Source organism: Neolamprologus brichardi, chromosome 7 (genome assembly GCF_056152115.1).
Source record: "Neolamprologus brichardi isolate AB-2024 chromosome 7, ASM5615211v1, whole genome shotgun sequence".
Lineage (NCBI taxonomy): Eukaryota > Metazoa > Chordata > Actinopteri > Cichliformes > Cichlidae > Neolamprologus > Neolamprologus brichardi.
This window is the reverse complement of record NC_142110.1, coordinates 52,032,203-52,053,622: the sequence shown is the minus strand read 5'-3', so window position 1 is coordinate 52,053,622 and position 21,420 is coordinate 52,032,203. Positions and strand designations below refer to the sequence as shown.

General features: G+C 40.9%; 1 protein-coding gene across 1 annotated transcript; it reads left to right on the top strand.

Moving 5' to 3' along the window:
* The first annotated feature begins 813 nt into the window (after positions 1–813).
* Positions 814–19,795, top strand: map1b (microtubule-associated protein 1B). Its single transcript, XM_006796804.3, has 7 exons — positions 814–1,245; positions 2,948–3,049; positions 9,800–9,882; positions 10,577–10,717; positions 10,931–16,058; positions 16,194–16,432; positions 17,474–19,795. The coding sequence occupies exons 1-7, from the start codon at positions 1,062–1,064 to the stop codon at positions 17,627–17,629; spliced, it is 6,033 nt and encodes a 2,010-aa protein (XP_006796867.2). The 5' UTR covers positions 814–1,061; the 3' UTR covers positions 17,630–19,795.
* Positions 19,796–21,420: the final 1,625 nt, after the last annotated feature.

Sequence of the window (21,420 nt, the reverse complement as noted above, 5' to 3'; positions counted from 1 at the left end):
TGATCTCAACTCTTCTCATTTGCTTTCTGTTTGTAGTTTTCTGACTTAACCCACCCTAATATCTGATACTGCTTTCACATGAAGACTTGTGTTTTGTGAGATGTAAGATTCCAAGAATCAAAGAATTTTCCTCGAGTGATTCCCTTGAAACTTTTTAGTAGACTCTATGGGAGATCAAAGAGGGACTGTGAACAGATGCATAAAGGATATTTGTAGGATTAGAAGCCAAACACTTTTTTGGTTTGAAGTGATTTGATGTGTCTGGACATATAATACTTAGCCCTGCAACAGACTGGTGACCTGTTGGTGTGTACTACACCTTTCACCCAGTGACAGTCCCCCCAGCAATCATAAAGCGAATAAGTGGTTATCAAAATACATGGATGGATGGAAGGATAGCTACCATGGCTTCAGTCAATCTCTCAGGGGTTTTCTGCCCTGATCTTTGAGTACGGTCCTTGCAATTTGCATTCATCATCTTTGAATATCATAGTTTTTGCATGAAAAAAAAAATTAAATAAAAAACAATTAAATGACTAAAAAGATGAAATCTCGGTTTAAAGTAAATAAAAAGTCTGTTTAAAAACTGAATCTCAAAAAGCACGTCAGAAAGGTCTATAAAGATTTTCACTGCGCTAACAGAACTACAACTCGTTTACTACAACCCAACATCAGAAACTGAACTCAGAGGGGTGAAACATCAGTGCTCTAAGTATTTTTTAATAGGAGTAACAAGTAGTGAGGAGTCCAGCACCGATGAAAACAAGGGACAGCATAAAATCTCAGTGACTTCCGGATGCGTTTGATTCGTTGCGGATGACATCAGCTGTGGAGTGAGTATGCGAAAAAAAACCCTCCGGCGCCCTCGTCTCTCCCCGGTTACCGAATGTGACACTGTGTCTGCTGGTATAAAAAGCAAGGGCCACTCCTATCAAGGCTGCACTTGCATGTCTGGAGACCACTCCAAAGCTCTGCAGCGAATAAGGGGAGGCTGGGATCCGCAAACGAGAGACAGCGAGAGAGCGGGGGCGTAAAAAAGAGAAGATAGACAGCAGGAGAGGATGGCAACCCTGGTTGAATCTGCAGACATGGAGACTTTAGGCGGCCAAAGCAACACCGGGGCGTCGCTGACATCCTCGAGCCCCTCGCAGCACTTTAATGACAGCAAATTCTACCTGCTGGTTGTTATCGGAGAGATCGTAACGGAGGAGCATCTGAAGTGTGCCATTGCGGACATAGAGAAAGGTAAGATGGGGCTTTGTGAAAGGGGGTGTAGGCCAGAGAGCTCCTCTTGACGTGTTCAAAACAACTGGAACGGAGACGGATAGACTGGAAGTTTGGCAGCATAAAGTCACATAATCTGTGCGGGGTTTTATTCTTTTTTTTCTTTTTTTCTTTTTTGGAGCTATAGTTATTTGCAGCTCTTTGCTTTGTGAACGGTGGTGAGGAATTACGCGTGTCAACGAGTAATGAACACAGTCTGAGTGTTATTTGTTGGGCAGCTGTTTGAAGTAGACTGCGGTGGTGCTATCTGTCAGCCCCTCCCAGTAACATCACTGTGAGCTAGAGGAAAATAATCACTACATCTTCGCCCTCGGGTATTTTACCCACCAACAACCGCGTTCAGGGGCAGTTCTGTATCATTTCTTTTCTATCACATAATATCAGTGGGTTCAGTTGTTGCCAGCCACAACACACGTGGGCCTGGTGCTGTTATGAAGCTGACGAGCAATGATTCAGCATTCAATTCGGATTGTGCGTCAGTGCAGTGAAGCGAATCGGGTTTTTGAGGGTCCCTCGCAGCACCTTGCTTTTGTGTCACAGTTCACGGCCTGAAGGAGGAAACGAGAGTTTTCTCTCGGTTTGTGTCGTGAAGTTGACAGTTTGCGTTTCGAGACTGCTACAGTACGCGCCCTTGAATTACAATCAACGAATTCCCCCTTCATCCCCGTGGGAATATTCCTCCATCACTACCCTCCTGCATCCAGCTTTCTCTCTCATCCCACACACCGGCTTGTGGGCGTGGCTCGGTCCGCACTGCGGTCCCTACGGAAAGCCAGGAGGACCCATCTTCAAAGTGAAGCGGGGCGTTTTTTTAGAAAGGCTACAGCTGCTGTAGAGGCCTGCCTCACTGGCCATAGTGCACTGTTTGTAAGGGGGGGTGGGGGGCATGGCGCAGTATCTGCGTGGGCGTAAAACTAAGATGGGTTCATATTATCTTTACCCTGCACACTTCTAGATTTTCCAGGCACTATCAGAGTAAAAGCACAGAGTAGGTGTGGCTCTTTGTTAAAGGTTAAATCTGCTGATGATGTATACAGATGTACCAAACAAAAAATGAATAAATAAATTTTTGAACCTGTTGGGGCCACAGTCATTTCTCTCTCTCTCTCTCTCTCTCTCTCTCTCTCTCTCTCTCTCTCTCTCTCTCTGTGTATTGTCAAGTTTACACTTGACCTTGGGTGGGAAAAAAATTCAATAAATACATTTATGCTGTCCCCTTCATGCTGTATTTAAATTAAAAATGATCTTATTTAATGGTGTTTTGATTTTTAACTTATGCTGTCATCTATTTTTTTAAGGTTTAAGCCCTGTTGCTAAAATAAGTGTTTTCAGCCCATCGTCTGTTGTTCACCTCAGAGTAACACTGATTCACTGCTGCTATCAAATAACTTCTCGGAAGCCTTCATTAGGCCTTGGCTTTGCAAAATTATAGAGAGGATGACACTGCAATGAGTCAGCACAACAGAGGTCGTCCCTGCTTCTGGCACCATGGCCAAACAGAAATAGGGATATAGATATTTCCTATTATAGATTTCATTCCTCTTGCCAAATTAAAAGTCAATCCTTGCTCGTGTCAAGATTTTCCTGTAAATTTTAGGAAGAGAATTAACGAGGGAAGGTGACTTTTCACAGTTTTGTTTCTGCTTGTGTGCTTGTGTTGCAGGGATCCGCTCGTGGGATGCCAACTTAATTGACTGCAACCTGGACCAGGAACTCAAGCTGTTTGTGTCCAGACACTCGGCTCGTTTCTCTGCAGATGTCAGAGGTAAACTGGAAATTTATGCCACAACGTTTCACACCGATTAATGTCTTGAGATTTTTCTAACAGCTTCCATTGTGTAGTAAACAGAAACCAAAGACATACACTTTTGCAGTCATGTGAGAAATAATACGCTTAATGTATTAAAAGTAAAAACAATCACTATATAAAAGACCCCCTTTTTTATTTTAATTTATTTCAATCTACCCCTGTCATAAAATATGTTGTGAAGCACAGTACTTGAGTATTTACAGTTTCATAGCTGCGTTTCTCAGCAGTGTCCACCATTACATCTAAGTCAGCTATAGCTTCCTTGTGGAATCCTAAACACGCAGGCTTTATTGCCTACCACAGGATACACCCTGTCAGCATTTTCTTGCAAGGCACTTTTACCTTTGTGTCATTTGCAAAGTGAAGGAGTCTGTATGAAGATGAAACACATTCAGTGTGGCAGGACATGTGGTGTATCAGTAGGCAACATGGCTTTGACAGTCCCCAGCAGTTAAAGCTTCTGCTCCACATTGAGAACGACCAGCTTTGTATGTGGTTAGATGTTTAATAGATTGATCGAGCCGATAAATGTGGCTGCAAACTAAATCAGTAGGTCGATTCTAATGCATTAATATCCCTGTATCAAATCTCAGAAATGAAATACAGTCATCTGAGAGGCAGGATTCATCCAGAATGACATTTAACAGCACTCCAGCTTCACACTCCCTTTTATCCCGTCTTCCCATCCTCCACTCTTGCTGTTTCCTCCAGTGTGCTGTTGCCTTGCAACTAGATGCACAGTTGATTTGGGAGTAATTAGCAATGTCGAATCCCTAGTGGCGGTGTCTGTCCATGAAAATAAAGAAGGGAGGGGAACGGGGAGGACTCAGGGAGCAAGAGGGTGAGGGGAAGGGCTTTTAAAGAAAGACAATGACACAGGCGGGTGGGGTGGTGAGAGGAGAGGAAATAATGGAGTAAGAATAGGCTGAAGAGAGATTGGGGTGATAAATAAGCAAGGTCACACAGAGAGACACGCAGCAGAATGAAGAGAACACTTTGAGAGTCAATGTCTTGGCAGGCAAAAAATCAATAATGTTATTTTCTCATATTGGATTTCTTTCCTTTTGGCAACTCTTTTTTTTACCTTTTTACATTTTTGATTTCAGCTTGATGTGAACTGTACAATTTGACGGGTTTGTAGGGTTTTATGTAAAATGTCATGATTCTTTTTAATTCACATATATATATTTTAAACTTTTGAATCATAATATTGTTAATTAAAAAAATGATTTAAAAACAATAATGACATCACTTCTGTCACCTGGTGCACTGTGCTTAGTACTGGTGCTTCAAGAGCAAGAGGGTTCCTGGTTTGAACCCGCTGGCTGATTGGGTTCCTTCTACTGTATGTGAGGTTTGTGTGTTCTCCTGGAGGCTGCGTGAGTTCACTCCAGGTACTCTGGCTTCCTCTCAGAGTCCAAAGACATGCATGCTAGGTTAATCGGTGATTCTAAATTGTCCATAGGTGTCTGTCTCTGTGTTAGCCCATGCTAAGTGATCTAAGACTAGTCTCTGGAGGGTGTTACCAGAGAACTCTTCTATAGGCTCCAGTCCCACCACACCCCAAATGGGAAAACCTCTTAAGAGGATGGAGGTTGGATGGATTTTGTCCTACCTTTCTCCCCTCACCTCCAACAGGAAGAAAACCGGGGTTTTCTAATTTATAATTAATAAAGTCATATCAAGCATAGTTTTAATTCAGGCACAGGGGTGCCTGAAGGTCACGGTCACGGCTGCAATAGAAAACCAGGGTTTTCTTCCTGTTGGAGGGAGTTTTTACTTCCTATTGTCACCAAGTGCTTGCTCATAGGGGCTCATCTGACTGGTGGGGTTTTCTCTAAAATAATTGTGGTGCTTTGTATTGCCTTGAGGCAACTGTTGTTGTGATTTGTTGCTATATAAATTAAACTGAATTGAATTGGATGGATGCGGTACCTCCCCATACTTTTTCACGGAAAGGTGTATATTATCAGGAGCAGCAGCTAGAAGCTGAATTGGTAATGGGCTGCAAAGCAGCTTGCACTTGCACACTATGGGCATGCTATGGCAGCTTAAATACACTCCTTACATGAGATTTGTCCTTTGGACCCATAGATGTTGAGCCATCAGTACAGGTGGGCTGGCACTGAGATGAATTGATCTGCTCCAATTGCAGCCGTGACCGTGACCTTCAGGCACCCCTGTGCCTGAATTAAAACTATGCTTGATATGACTTTATTAATTATAAATTAGGATTTAACAGGAAACAACATCGAAGTTGAGTGAAACATAAAAGGTTAAAAAAAATAGTTAATCCTTGCTAACAGAAGTTGTATCAAGCATCTTGTCAGAAATGAATCGGCATCGGTTCTCGGAGGGCTGTTTAGTGAGTTGATCTTATGAGTTGATTTTCAGTGGGACTTACCCTTAGCTGTAATAAAGAAAAATCAATGAAACATCTTTAAATGCTGCATTCTTGAGTTTTCTCTTTAGCTGATAGGGTGGTTTCATTCATTGCTTAGAGATTATTCTTTAGAGGAAAACCAGCGGGTGAAATCCGGCTCAGAAGGGTAAATGCAATTACCTGTCTGCTTGATGAACGACGAACCGTCAATCACGTGGCGCACAGGATGCCTGGACCTCACAGTAACAAGGAAAAGAGAGGAAGAAGAGCAGGCTAGATGGGAGACCACCTGCCTTTCCTCTATAGACATATGACACTTCTGTTTACTTATAGATTTCCCATCACTCTGCCATCAGTGCAGACATCAGTGAAGCCTCAAAAGACATGTCTAAACCGCAAATCCATGAAGAAGCCTCGCTAATGAGATTCTTGAAGACAAGACTGCAATTTATGATCGATGATATTTAAAAACTGTGTTGACTTTTATTCATTTGTCAGAGAAGAAAATATTCCTAATGGTCTGTTTTCTCTTAATTCCTGACTCCAACTGCAGATCAGCAGTTTTATTCACCTGCATCATAAAAAGTCCCACATCCCCTGATATTATAAGCACTGCAATAGAAAAAAATTGTAATAATAACTGCCTTTCATCTGGCAGCTTGTCATTCAATTGCATGGGCTAATTCCTAAAGTAATGACTATGAAGATGTTAAAAGCTGAATGCTGGCAGTGAGAATCAATATGGTGCCACAGGTGATCGACTGCTTTTCAAGTTGGATCATTTCCATTAGCTCCATTACCAGACATGTTATATATGCTTGGTTGGAGACAAATCCAAAAGTCACAGTAAACATTTTGCCAGTGTCTCTGCTGGACGCCACTGTTTTGGTATGAAATACACTTGCTGACACACACAATACTGGGGATCTAGAGGAGCAGATCCAGTCCTTGTCCTTAAATGTGCGGTTTACTTTAAAGCAAAAGGAAGGAGGCGCTGAATTTAGTTGTTCCACTGATCTATTTTTGGTGGGGTGCCATCCTCATTGATGTTCCCATCTGGCTCGGTCAGTTGCAGAGAGGGCAAAACCAACCGGTCGTCCTCTTCCTATTCAGCCAGAAGGAGAATGTTTAGCGATGCATGTCACATTACCTCGCCTCCCGCTGAGACAGAGACGCACTGGGTTTTAAGGATTTTCATATCGATCAAAGTAATTGTCAGGGTCAAACAAGCTCCTGTGTGCAATCTGTCACTTTTTGATGAGTTAAATCAGACACATGGCGGTGGTGATGGATAGTTTGTTTTTTTCCTGTGAGGAGTGCTGTGCTATACTGTCTATTTCATCACATAAAAGGCCAGTAAGCAGGGCGTAACCCATGAAGAGGGACAAAGACAAAAGAGATGCGTCTCTTTTGCATTAGCGGTTACAGTTATGGCTTTGTTTACAGCAGCACAAGCAGAATTAAAAATAGACTTTAGGGATTGATTGTTCTCTCATTTCACAGATCACTGAAAAGTGTTTCCACAGTTGATCTTAGAGGAGCACCGGTCAGACCACTGCCTCCTCAGAATGGGTTTTAGTGAAGGTTTTTCCACCCCCTGAGTAGCAGTGGTTTTATGATGGTTGTAGTAGACAGACACAAATCTTCAACATGCCGGTAAAATGCAGGTGCAAAGGAAAACTGTTTTTCACGAGGCCCATCGGTTTGACAGAAATCACCAACAGCTTGTTCGCATCTCAAAGGTGTATGTACCAACACTAGAAATAAAAGAAACAAAGCTGATGCATTCATTGCCTGCTCACTGAGAAAAAAATGACACACATTTAAGGTGTTCAATAGATTCTGTTGGAAAATATCCACTATGCACTCAAAAAAATGAAAGCAATGACCCTTTTGTCATTTAAGCTTCTGTCATGATGTTGAATTTACACAAAATCTCTAGATTACAATCATTCTAGAAGAATTCGTTATTATTTTTTTCCATCCACACCCCCAAAAACAGAACTGACAAATGCCTGGGAGGGAACAAAACCTCGAACCATTATTTCAGTTTTTACAGAACCCCCGAGATTATTAGACCCCAGCAGTCATTTACTGTGTAGGAAACACAGCAGTGAATGAGAGTGTTTTCTATAAGGCATGATAACCCTCTGGGGTGAAGCAGTAGAGTTAATGGTTGTGCATTCCTTCATGAGAATCTGCTGCTATATGAAATATGTATGGAGGAATCAGCTGAGCAGTCAGATAGCTGCTGGAGTATTGCATCTCCAGGGACAAGCCACACTCAGTCTTCAACACCGTGCTTCTGAATTTACAGTCTGGATCCAAGCACTTCACACAAAGCAGATTCTCATCCTTTGTCTTTCCATTATAGCAGCAACATTTTTTTGCTTGTTTGTTTTGACTGAAATAAATGAATAAAAATAAGATCTGTGTCTTGTAGTTTAATATCAGTTGATGCTTGATGTTGGTGACAGTGAGGAGAAACAAAGGGTCTGTGGGGTTGACTGAGTGAAGCCTGACATGTAGGGATGGATAATGAAGCTAAAGATACCATGTTCATGTCTCATCCGCTGGGCCAGAGGACAGCCAAACCCCCCTCACACACACACAGTGGGGTCACAGTCATAATCAATCAACCAAAACCTAGAAGATTGATCACGGGCCTGTCACAACACTGTTGGTGTTCTGTCTAATCACTCCGTCTCATGAGAGAGGAAATATTACCTTTCTCAAACTGCTGCAGATTCAACTATTTTTAGTGGCCATTGTCAGAGTTCAAATCGTTACTGGGTGTTAGAGTGAGGCAGATAATAACCCAGCCATGTCGGTGCTGTCTGTCATCTCACAGAGGCCGAGTCTGACTGGAGTTGTGTAGCACTGTAAAAGAAGTGGCTAGTCAGTAATTGTCCAATAATTGGGACACATTTAAATTTTTTTGAACAAAACTAATGAAACAACCTTGCAGTATGTCAATGTTTGTTTGTTGAATAAAGTAGCCAGTTTAAAGCATCATCTTTATATTTGGGAAAATTTGATAGACATTTTTCAAATAGATATTTGGTCAGTTATTACAGGCAGAAACTAATTGGCAGAATAATCAGCTATGTTAATAATAATTTTTATTTTGTGTCTTTAGTGTATAACACTGTTACAAATAATAAGGGTTATTATAGGAACTGGGAGTTCAAGCACACTGCAAGTTGAATAAAGCACAACGTAAATAGAAAAAAAGCTGCAAGAGCTTGCAAAACATAAATAAATAGATAAAAAAAATAAAATAAAACACAATATAAGTATTTGTGGGGAGACAAAAAAATGTGACGGAACAGCTGCAGAACTGACAAGCTAAAAGTAAACAGCAAACGTGTATGTACAGTGTTAAAAGAATTATGTGATTAAAACAAACAACAAATTTATGTAAATGTCTGGCCACTTAAATTTCCTGCATGAACAGTGAAGAACAAGGCAATAGAACATGTGTAATAGAAATATGTATATTTCATGAAAAATCTGTCATTGCTGTTAATATATAAATATTAATAGGAGAGTTTTATATGGATGAATTCAAAAAGATCAAAGAGAAATTATTCTCGTGTCACTTACATAAGCTGACTGGTAAACTGGTGTCTTACAACAAAGGTAAACGAAGGAGGATTTCCTTATAAGAACCAGAGGAGTGGAGATTCATTACAGCTTTGTAATCAGTTTTATCTTATTATGATGACAATAATCATGCTAATGATCAAATATTAAGGCAAAAAGGTGAATACTGTATGCTTCCCATCTTTTAATGTAGGTTACAGAGACTGAAATTCAGAGTAGACATGAAACAGGTGCAAGGATTGAGTTTTCAGAGAGGAAATTGTTGCAGTTTTAATTATTCTAGCAATTAATTTGCTATAAATTAATAAGCACAGGGGCAAAAAATACTTGATTTTTAATTCAATTCAATTTTATTTTATTGGCACTATATTGTACAGCAGATCATACAATAATAATAATAATTTCTACGATTATTAAATGATAAATCAAGTTATTTCCTTGAATAATCAGCCAATTGGTTTGGTTGGCAAATTAGTAAATACTTTCCTTCTTTTATTGTGCCTTTTATACAATAAAGTAGGATATCATCATTACTGAGAGGCTGTATCTGATACACTTTGAAAAATAATAAAAACAGTTTTCTGTTGGTCAGCTACTCTGTAGATTGATTATGGTTCTATCTAATTATACTCACAGCAGGGTTTATATATAACTCATAGCATGAGTTTATATTTAATCATTTATTTTACTATATCTGTTTTCTGTTTTCTTTTCAGGCCAGAGAATTCTTCACCACAAAAGTAATATTCTGGAGACCGTTGTGCTCATCAACCCTTCAGATGAAGCCGTCAGTACCGAGGTAAAACATTTTTCCTACTAGAAATTATAGCTTCTTCCCATTATTCTCCCATCAGCATTTACAAAACATTTAAATCTTAAAACAGGTAATTATTCAGCCCGATGTGTTTGCTGATGTTGACTAAGAACCAAAAACAGGGGGGGTGTAATAAGAAATCTAAGAACCTGGACTGATGTGTTCTTTATTGCCGGGATAGCAAGCACAGATTTTGGATTTCGCGAGAATAAAAATATGAGAGGATCAGGAATTGCGCCTTCTCGTTGTTTCCTTCACTCCCTCCCTGTTTGCAGTCACACTCTGCACTTATAATATCACAGAGCACAGCAGGGGTGATTTGGCCAGCCGCCCAGAGAAACTGATGGTGCTGAAGTAGAAAAAAAGAACATCAGAAATAGTGGAGGACAATGAGATAGAGTGATGGCAGTACAATAGACAGTCAGAGAACAATTAAGCTAATTAGCTAATGGAAATAAGTGACTTGAAGCTGGTGGTATTTCTAGTACATTTATCCTTAAGCTAAATGCGTAAGTATTGAGCTTCTTTATTTCCTTTTTAATATAATTATTTTGAGGAGAAGGACTGCAGCTGCAGTAAATAGTCACCACATAAATGCTTTTCTCCAAGTTTATATAAATTATTATGTACTGTTGAACAAATCAGTGCACAGACAACGTATATTTTTTCTCCTTTCTAGGTGCGTTTGATGATCTCTGACACTGCCAGACACAAACTTTTGGTCTTGTCAGGACAATGCTCTGAAAACACCGGGGAGCTGATCCTTCAGTCTGGATTGTTCTCATTTTTCAGTTTCATAGACATATTCACTGACCAAGAGGTGAGCAAACATGGGGAGGGTTCTTCTTATGACATACAACATATGCTACATTGTACCGACACATTTACATAATGGTTATTGAAAGGTAAAAAAAGAATGAGAAAAAAATGTGTGGTGGTCTAACCATATACTTACAGACACATACTGAACCTGAAATCATTGTAAGTGCATTACTGATTCCATTAAAAGTCAATCATTTTTTCTCATGGCCAGATTGGTGAATTGCTCAGCACCATTCACCCAGCAAACAAAGCCAACCTCACTCTCTCCTGCCCCGAACAAGGCGAATGGAAAAATTCCAACTTGGACAAACACAATCTGCAGGACTTCATTAACATTAAACTAAACTCCACTCTCATCCTTCCTGAAATGGAGGGCCTCTCAGAGTTCACAGAGTACTTATCTGAATCTGTAGAGATCCCAACTCCTTTTGACATGTTAGAACCACCAACCTCAGGTGGATTCCTCAAGCTCTCCAAACCATGCTGCTACATTTTCCCCGGAGGTCGCGGTGACTCCGCTCTCTTTGCTGTCAACGGCTTCAACATGCTAATCAATGGAGGTTCAGACAGAAAGTCGTGTTTTTGGAAGCTGGTGAGACATCTAGACCGGGTGGACTCCATTCTCCTGACCCACATTGGTGACGACAATCTTCCGGGCATCAATAGCATGCTGCTGAGGAAGATTGCAGAGCTTGAGGAGGAACAGTCGCAGGGTTCAACAGCAAACAGCGACTGGGTGAAGAACATGATTTCTCCAGACATTGGCATTGTGTTTGTGAATCTTCCCGAAAACCTGGACAATCCTGAACCCAATTACAGAGTGCGCAGAAATGTTGAGGAGGCAGCTTTCACTCAGCAGTTTCTTAACAAACTAAATTTACGGACTGAGCCTTTGCAAAGATCTGTAGGAAACACTATAGAACCGATCATACTTTTTCAGAAAATGGGCGTGGGCAAGCTTGAGATGTATGTGCTTAATCCATCAAAGAACAGCAAGGACATGCAGCACTTCATAAAACAGTGGACAGGAAGTGAAAAGGACACCACTTCCATCCTGCTCCCGAATGGAAAAGAATCAGAGTTCCCTCTCTCTCACATGATTTCCATTGCTTCACTCATTGTGTGGCACCCTGCAAATCCCTCAGATAAGGTTGTTCGTGTTCTCTTTCCCGGAAATGCCACCCAGCATCATATTTTTGAAGGTTTAGAAAAGCTTAAGCACCTGGACTTCTTGAAGCAGCCTGTTTATATTCAAAAAGCAGTGTCTGCTAACATGCCATCGACACCAACACTGAAGCAAGCCAAGATGAAACACCGAACAGACAGCAAAGAGAGCCTCAAGTCTACCCCAAAGCCTTCACCAGTCAAAAACATCAGGAAGGATTCCACTGAGGAAACACCAGAAAAGGCAAAGGCTGATGCAGAATCAGCTCGTGAAAAAACACAAAAGATGGAGAAAAAAGAAAAAGTCCCACTGAAAAAGGGAAAGGCACTTGAGAAAGAATCAAAAGCAAAGGCAGAGCAAGCTGCCCAAAATGAAACGCCAGAAAAAAAGAAACCAAAAGAGAAGATTGTTAAAAAGGAGGCCAAAGCGTCTGTGGAAAAGAAAAAGGAGGTTAAAAAAGAAGTGGCAAAAAAAGATGAAACCCCCAAACAAGAAAGCAAAAAAGATGAAAAAGTGAAGAAAGAGGATGCAAAGAAAGGTCTAAAAAAGGATATCAGAAGAGACTCACCTATGAAAGAGAAGAAAGAAGAAAAGAAAGAGCAAAAGAAAGATGCCAAAAGGCCATTAAAAGATATAAAAAAGGCATCTGCTGCAGGTGAAGAAAAGAATCTCAAACCAAAGCCTCTGAAAAAAGATGATGCTTCAAAGAAAGATTCAGGAGGTCCATCAAAGTTAAAAGACAAAGGAAAGATAAAGGTGGCAAAGAAGGAGACAAAAGAGGATACCACCAAAGTGGAAGCTAGTGCTGCTCCAGTGACAGTGGATCCAGAAGAAGAAAGATCTCTGATGTCCTCACCAGAGGACCTCACTAAGGACTTTGAAGAGCTCAGAGCTGAAGAGTTGATGGAGGACGATGCAACAGTTGAACAAAATGTGGAAAAGGAGACTGTGATGATACACCATGAAGAAGTGATTCAAACCAAAGAGTCACCTGAGGCATTAGAGTCTGTTGATGAAGGTATAACCACAACTGAGGTGGAAGGAGAAAGTGGAGAGACTCCAGATGAACAAGTACTCAAGGGAAAAATCAATGGAAGTGTATCAGAGAAGTTTGATGATGAGGGCACTGTGATGGAGGAGACATCTGAGGGAGGGGATTATGAAGAGAAAGGAGAGACTGAAGAAATATATGAACCACAGAAAGCAGAATTGGTTAAAAATAATCTTCCTCCCAGTGTGGAAGAACACCAAGAGAAACATGCTGAAATGAAACAAGTTAGTGCTGAAAACAACAACGTAGAAAATCATTTCATTAGTCAAAAAGAAACAGAGAATCAAAAGCTGTTTGTATCTGCTTCACCTAAAGTGTCCTCACCAGTGTCTCCAGCTGAGTCTATCCATGATGAAATGGTGCCAGTTGGCTTTGAGAGTTCAACAGCCTCCGATGAAGAGAACAGAGATGAACCTCCTGAAGATTACACTGTCACATCTGGCCACACCCAGTCCACCATTGAAATCTCTAGTGTACCTACTCCGATGGATGAGATGACTCCCAGGGACATTATGAGCGATGAAGCCACCAATGACGAGAATGAGTCTCCATCACGGGATGTTGGCAGGTTTGGCACATCAGAGTGTGACAGAAAGAAGCTCTCTCAACTTCAGGATATTCCATGTTTAAATCACTCTCAGAGTGATGCCACTGAAGGTCAGGACTACAACCATTCTGCTTCTACAATATCTCCGCCTTCATCTCTAGAAGAAGATAAATTCTCTAAGGATTTTCTCTCTGCAGGAAAAGCTAAATGCTTTGCCACTGCTCAGTTTGATGCGGATTCATCTAAACTCAGTTCAGTATCCACAACAGTACCTTTTGTGCGATCTCCCTCAGTTGACAATAAGGATATATCTGATTCACCATCAGTGTTTGCTCCTCCAATAGAATTATCCACCACACTGGCAGGATACACCAGAGCAACAGCAGATTCCTCCATTAGCCCAGATGATAAGACATTAGAAGGTGCTAATTCGCCTCAGTCATCTGGTCACACTCCCTACTATCAGTCACCCGTAGATGAAAAAGCGGGAGCTCTGGCAACTGCATCAGAAGAAAGAAAAGAACAGGGTCCAGTAATTGTGGAGGTTACAAGTGATAAAGAAGATTCCTCCAACAGAGTTACCCCAGAGCCTCATGAACAGGAACTAGAAAGTTCCTCCCCAGTAGAGAGGGTAGCATCCTCACCAAAGAGCTCGCCAACAGCTGAACCTGATTCTCCAACAAAGAAGGAAAAGTCCCCCTTTGATATAGATCCTAAGAAAACAGGAGAAAACAGTCATTCCGTCTTTTTTTCAGCACCACTGACCAAACATGAATCAGACATCAACCCTTTCACAGCGTTCAAAGAAGAGAGTAAAATGTCAATTTCAGAGGGCACTACATCAGATAAGTCTGGAACTCCTCTGGAGGAAGTAGTAGCAGAGGACACTTTCTCACATTTAGCTTCAGCATCCACAGCTTCCCTGGCCACCAGCTCCTTGCCAGAACCAACCACAGACTCTCCTTCCCTTCATGCCGAAGTGGGCTCTCCTCACTCAACTGAAGTAGACGATTCTTTGTCCGTCTCTGTGGTTCAGACCCCAACCACTTTCCATGAGGCAGAGGGATCTCCATCCAAGGATGATAGCCCAAGGCCAATGTCAATCTCCCCAGACATCTCCCCCAAAACAAAAAGCAGGACACAGATGCAGGATACAAAATCCCCAGAGCACTCTACCATGTCAATAGAGTTTGGTCAGGAATCCCCTGACCATTCCTTAGCCCTGGACTTCAGCAAGCAGTCCCCAGAGCACCCATCAGTGGGCAGCTCACGTGCTACTGAAAATGGCCCAACTGAGGTTGACTACAGTCCTTCAGATGCAACTGACATAAGAGCATCTGGAGACCCAACCCCTGCAGTGGAAAATCCATCACTTTTTGAAGAAAATGATTCAGTTTGTGCCACTTCTGCAACCCCATCAGATGCATCTCAGTCTACTCCCTCTGCAACAACCCCATGCCAAATGACAGAGATGACACGTGCTGTGGTTGAGCAAACAGAAAAGTCTCCAGTCACCCCCAAAGCAACCTCACTAATCCACTCTCCCCATTCCAGTGAGCCATCCCCTGTGCTTGGAGGTCCAGCAGGTAAAGAAAGCAGCAGCCCCATTTCACCATCTGTGGAGGATATAGCTGATAAATCTGACACATACCAAGAATATGACAGGTCACCCTCACCCCCAAAAGCTACTTCCCCATCCTCTTCTTTCACTCTTTCAAAAGAGGAGACACTTTTCCAGGCAAAGGAAACTAATCCCTTTAAATGTGAGGATTATACATTTGAGAAAAAATCCCCTGTGAGCCCTAAACGTCCTTCCCCATCACATCTGCCACTCTCTTGTGATCAGTATAATTCTGCCTGTGGCTCCAAAGACCCAGACTCCACTAAGAGGAGCCCCTGTGCTCCATCTAAGACAGATGTGGACCTCTGCCTAGTTACTTCATGTGAATACCGTCACCCCAAAACAGAACTCTCCCCATCTTTTATCAACCCTAACCCTCTGGAGTATTTCATCAATGAAGAGAATGCCTTGGACGATGAGAAACCTCTGGCCAAGTCAGGAGGAGGACCTCCACCACCAGGAGGTAAGCTCTACACCAGGCAATGTGAGGAGACACCGCCAACATCCATTAGTGAATCTGCTCCCTCCCAGACAGATTCAGATGTTCCACCAGGGACAGAAGAGTGCCCCTCAATTACAGCAGATGCAAACATTGACTCTGAAGATGACTCTGAGACTCTGCCTACTGACAGAACCCTCACCTACAGGCATGCTGATCCTCCTCCCGTTGCACTCAGGGACCTTGCTCCATCTTCAGGTCACCATGACGTCTGCATGGTCGATCCAGAGGCCCTCAAGGCTGAAGAAAACCTCCACAATGCTAACACAGAAGGAGGCGAAAAGCCCAACAAGAAAAAACTTTCCAAAAAATCTTCATCACCATCTAGAAAGGTTGGTCTATCAAAAGTGAAGGACTCAAAGACGGCCTCTCCAAAGAAGGGTGTAGGAGAAGGGAAAGATGCCAAAAATGCAACCAATACCTCTGCCTCCAGAGGGGTAAAAAGCAGCACATCAGGTGAGTACTTATATACATATATATATGTATAGTGTATCACATATCAGTTTTTGACATCTATTTGCGGCACAGTATCTTTTGTTTTTATTTATTATTTTCTAAATGTCATCTGAGGCAAATTTACATTTTTTTCAGGTACAGGAAGTGGAAAGGTATCAGGTGGGACATCTCTACCAAATTGTCCTCCGATGTACATGGATTTGGTTTACATCCCTAATCACTGCAGTGCCAAAAATGTGGATGCTGAGTTCTTTAAGCGTGTGCGGTCCTCTTACTATGTAGTAAGTGGCAATGACCAGGCAGCTCAGGAACCCAATCGGGCTGTCCTTGATGCTTTACTTGAAGGAAAAGCCCAGTGGGGAAACAATATGCAAGTAAGTACCAAGTATTAATATACTATAATATATAATACTATAATGTAATAATGCAATACAGTGGTCCAAGAGGTCAAATGGACTGCAACTTAAGAAAACACCAGGAAAGAGAAAAATGCTGCAAAAGCACACCAAACACAACAGATGCTGAATAAAATGCAATGGAAATGGGAAAAAAACACAGCAGAAGTTGAGTATTCGCATAACACAACAGAGGCGTGTCTGGGGATACGCTAATGTCACAGACTAGCACATGTGACAGAAACCAAAACATGCAAAGGACTGCACTGAGACATGCTTAACAGAAGCACGGGGTTCATCAGTGTTGCAAAAGTCAGGTGTATTTTCTGTGATTCATATAATACTGTTAATACATTGTTTGCTATTAGCAAACTGTTACTGTTACCTTGTCACTTCACTTCCGCAGCCGTTCCATGCACTGTCTGATATCCCAGTGGTGGTGTTGTTTCTCTAAATTCATAATAATTTTAGTCCAGGAGCAATGTTGTAACTGACCAATGACGATGTCTGAGCATTCAGTTAGCATTATCCAAGAAAGTAGTTCATGTTTTTAAAAGTATCACAAGCAAAGCAGCATGAGTAACCTAAATTTGGATGAAAACACTTAAAATGCTTACCATTTGTTTCAGAAGAGAGTTGTGTGTAAACAAATGCATTTTATCCTCACATTGCAAAGCTACGACTTTGCAACAATGTGATTCATCATTTGCAGTGCAGATCCTGGACCAACATCAACACAGTGCTATCAGACACACCTCGTTGCAACACACAATATGGTTTCCCCTTCAACACTTCTGTTCTGTATCATGATTTATAATTGTTTTCAGCTTTTGCATAATTTCTTTTCTATTTCCATTGTGTTTTGTGTGCTTTTGCAGCATTTTTTTTATTTACGGTACAGCAAAAATTAAAAAACAAAAAAAACAAACCTCTGCTTCAACTAAAGTTAATGTTTTTATATGATTATTTGAATTCAAGATGCCATTTCAGTTTCTTGAGTCTCTTTGTCGCCCATGTTAGGTCACCCTCATTCCAACCCATGACACTGATGTGATGAGAGAGTGGTACCAGGAGACTCATGACAAGCAACAGGAGTTGAACATCATGGTACTGGCCAGCAGCAGCACTGTCGTCATGCAGGACGAATCCTTCCCAGCTTGTAAGATAGAAATGTAGGCCTGTTCCTTGAGAGATCAGGAAGGCCACACACAATTTTAAGTAAGAAAACCAATCCATGTAGCATAAAAACTAAGCAGACACCTAAACACAGAATGAAATAAATATCGGCAACAAGGACTGATTACCAAACTTTCCTCCTATGTACTAACAGTAATACAGATCAGCTCTGAAGGAGTCCACGCAAAGGGTGATGTTTCATGCAGGTAGAGTACCGGGGGAGATAGGAAACCAAATAAACCAGCCAAGCTATGATTGTTCAGTTTTGCTGAGTCTAGTGAAGTTCAAGAAAATGATGTTGTTGTTGATGTATTGAGTTTCCTCTGCATCCCCACATCATACGTGAGAAAGCTTTCAATCAGCCTAACAACTTTCAGCAAACACAACTACTTTACATCTGGTATGTTTTGAAAAAGAAAATGTCTGTTATCCACACCAAAGGATAAATATAACATGTTTTCTGTTACTGCCTTAGGGAATCAAAGTGAATGTATAAGAAGTGGCACAGATCTTGCAGATTAGACAGGTGGCTTTAAGCACTGGAAGTCAACCCTAAGAATGATGTTAAAAGGTTATAGAGTTGAACGATAGCAAATATGATTCAACTTGAATGGTCACTGAACACTGATTAACATTAATGATGTCTAACTTATCTTATTCATTACGGGAAAATCTGATTGCTCCACCGTTATGAAAATGTTATCTGCGTTTTGTGTTCTTTTGAGCTGGCTGGATTTTAATTGATTTAGCGTCTGTTTTTGTCTGGTTTACGCCGCTGTCTGTGTATAAGTAAGTTATTACGTTTAAATTTCAGTTAACGTGCTTGATCGTCCAGGCAGCCTTTTACACTGTGCAACAGGAAGTTGCTTCATGGCGCTCTCCCCTGTCTTTGTCACATCTGCATAATCTACAAAGAGGAATGCCTTTTATTTCAGCTTGCTGATTTATTTACCGATTTTAAGTTCTTTCTAGAAAAGAATATCCAATCTTGTTTCTTATGAACGTTTTGTATGTAATCAATGCGCAATGGGGGGAGCTAGCCTTTTCCCACTGGAAAGCTGGTGAAGCAGGATATTTTCATAAACCTTAAAATGTCTTGTTTTTCTAAAGCATTGTACTATAATTATAAATAGCTTTGTGGCAGATGAAGTGTTTGGAAGACATGCATGAGTTATGATAAATTAGTATTTTTTTTCTTTTTTTCATGGGGGTTTTGCTCAAATTTGCTTTAAGACCAACAGGGCTACGTAGGCTAAATAAAGACATTTGAGGAGCATTTTAGGGTTTTCGCAAATTGTGCCATGACACATGTATTCTACGCTCCAAGGAATCGCCAGTGGCACAGTGTTGATATAAACATGATACTGAATGCAGCACATTGTAGATTTTCTAGGTGGAGGGTTCAGCATAAGGAGGCTGAAAAATTAATCACGAATGAGATGGGAATCAGCTTCTAGTAGAAGCTTTTTTCTCTCGTTGAGGGGCAGCACACAGAGGTGAAAGTGACTGACTTGTGTGTTTTAGATGAAAGTATGTAAAACCAAGACTAGACACTTTAAACACGACACATAACAAACTAACAGTACAGAGACAACAGATCAACTTTGACAGGCCAGCTTCTGTAGAAACATTTACCAATTCAAACAGGCTTTTCATATTTGGGGCTATTCACTCGACGCACAAACGGTACGAGATATGAGTCGAGTGATGCCAGGTGTTCCTGATACCACAATAATGCAGTTTTCCTGCAGGACAACCTGAAGCTAACACTACAACCTTACTGTCGAGCAAACAGCAACCTGCAAACTTTGAACTGACACTACTCTTTTCTCTCTCTTCTTTCTCTGCACTTTCTCTTTTTTCTCTCTCTGTCTCTTTATCTGCCTTGTCTCCTGATCTTTCTCCCAGGAGAACTTTAATAATGTTTGTCTGCAGCTGTGTGGTATAGGTGTCTTGTGATCTTTGCATCGATCATCTCTGCCCTTTTCCCCTGGACTCATGTGTAACTTATAGGACTTAGTTTCAAGTAAAAAATACTCCTTAGTGCTTTCTGATGTTTGTGTGCAATATTTCCTCTACCCATATGGTGAATCTAATGTAAGAGGAACCACTACTAAGGAACAAACATTAAAAAAACAACCACAATAAAATCTGTTGAAAAAATAAGACTTTTGGTATGTTTTTCTTTCTTACACCAGAAGAAAGTCAGATCCTTTGACAACCACTCATGTTTGTACAAATTCATTAGGTAGATGAAGTCATCCAGGCGTAATGTCTGCTCGACATTTACTACTTAATAATTGGACAGAGACATAGACTTTATTAATCCCACACTGGGGAAACTGCTGTTGTTACAGCAGCAGGAATGAGTCGGGATGAATTAGAACTGTATTAAAAAAAGAAAAATGAATAAATATGAAAAATAGTATACAAATATAAAAACCAAAAAAAACTATACAAGAGTGGTTTGTGCTATTTAGAAATGGCTGCTATATACAGTCAAATACCCTCAGAGATTTTTTCATATGTACATAAAGTGCAGTGGGGGTGATAATATACACACATATATTGTATATTATGGTATGTATGTGCTAAATGAGCTGCTCATGTCCTCCACATTCTCATGCAGGCAATGAGAGTGTTGTCCATAATGGACATCCTCCTCAAACCCACTTTGGATTCTAGGGGACTGTCCAGGACAGAGCTGCTGACAGAGCTACACCATGATAAAACTATGCTGGACCTTCAGAACTCCCTTAATTCTTCATGGCATAGACTCAACAAGGTTCTGGAAACATTCCTCCTGAGATTTTGGTCCATATTGTCATGATAGCGTCACATAGCTGCTGCAAACTTGTTGGCTACACATAAGTGATTCAAAAATTACACATCCCAAAAGTGCACTAGCGGATTGAGATATGGAGACTGTGCAGACAGACAAATTGAGTACAGTAAAGTTTCACTGTCATGTTCCAGCAAACAGTTTCAGATGATCTGATCTTCTTATTGAGCTGCAAGCAGCCATCAGAAGATGGGTACACATTATCGTAACAAAGGTTTGGGCATGGTACGCAACAATAGTCAGGTAGGCAATTGTGTTTAAATAATTAAACAATACTCAACTGGCACTAAGGCCAAGAAAATATCCCTCAAACCATTATACCATGAGCAGCCTACCACCAGTAGCCTAAGCCAGGATGGATCCATGCTTTTATTTTTTTTTCTAAATTCTGAATTTACCATCTGTCTTCTGTTGTCCACTTTTGGTGAACTGATGTGAACTGTAGCCTTAGTTTCCTGTTCTTAGCTAACAGAAGTGCAGTCTTCTGCTTCTGTAGCTCATCTGCTTGAAGTTTCAAGGTGCTGTGTGTTCAGCAGTGCTCTTCTGCATGGCATCGGTTATTTTTTTAGTTTGCTGTTGTCTTTCTTCATATACATATTTTCATGCACTGAGTTGCTGCCATGTGATTGTGTATTAGATATTTGCATTAACAATCGGCTGAACAGGTGTATCTAATACAGTGTCCAGTGAGTCTATTTTACAGGGTATAGAGTGCTAGTTTCAATTTATAGTCTGTGTCACCAAGGTAATTATAAGATCTCTTGAGGACCACGGACCTCTGAAGATTCCTGCCACGGTAACAAAAACTACAGTCAGCCTCATAATGTTACTAAAGTAAAAGTTTCAGAAAAAGTAGGTACATTGAGGGGTTTTTTTTTTTTTACATTTACATTTTTTGCAAGTGAACAAAATTTACATACTAATATAACCTACTTTATACAGTGATCTC

Excerpts from the sequence above, each read along its gene's own strand:
- map1b (XM_006796804.3), top strand. The coding sequence starts at position 1,062 with ATGGCAACCCTGGTTGAATCTGCAGACATGGAGACTTTAGGCGGCCAA. Across the intron at positions 9,883-10,576 it reads ATGAAGCCGTCAGTACCGAG|GTGCGTTTGATGATCTCTGA; the intron begins GTAAAACATTTT and ends TCTCCTTTCTAG. Across the intron at positions 16,059-16,193 it reads GGTAAAAAGCAGCACATCAG|GTACAGGAAGTGGAAAGGTA; the intron begins GTGAGTACTTAT and ends CATTTTTTTCAG.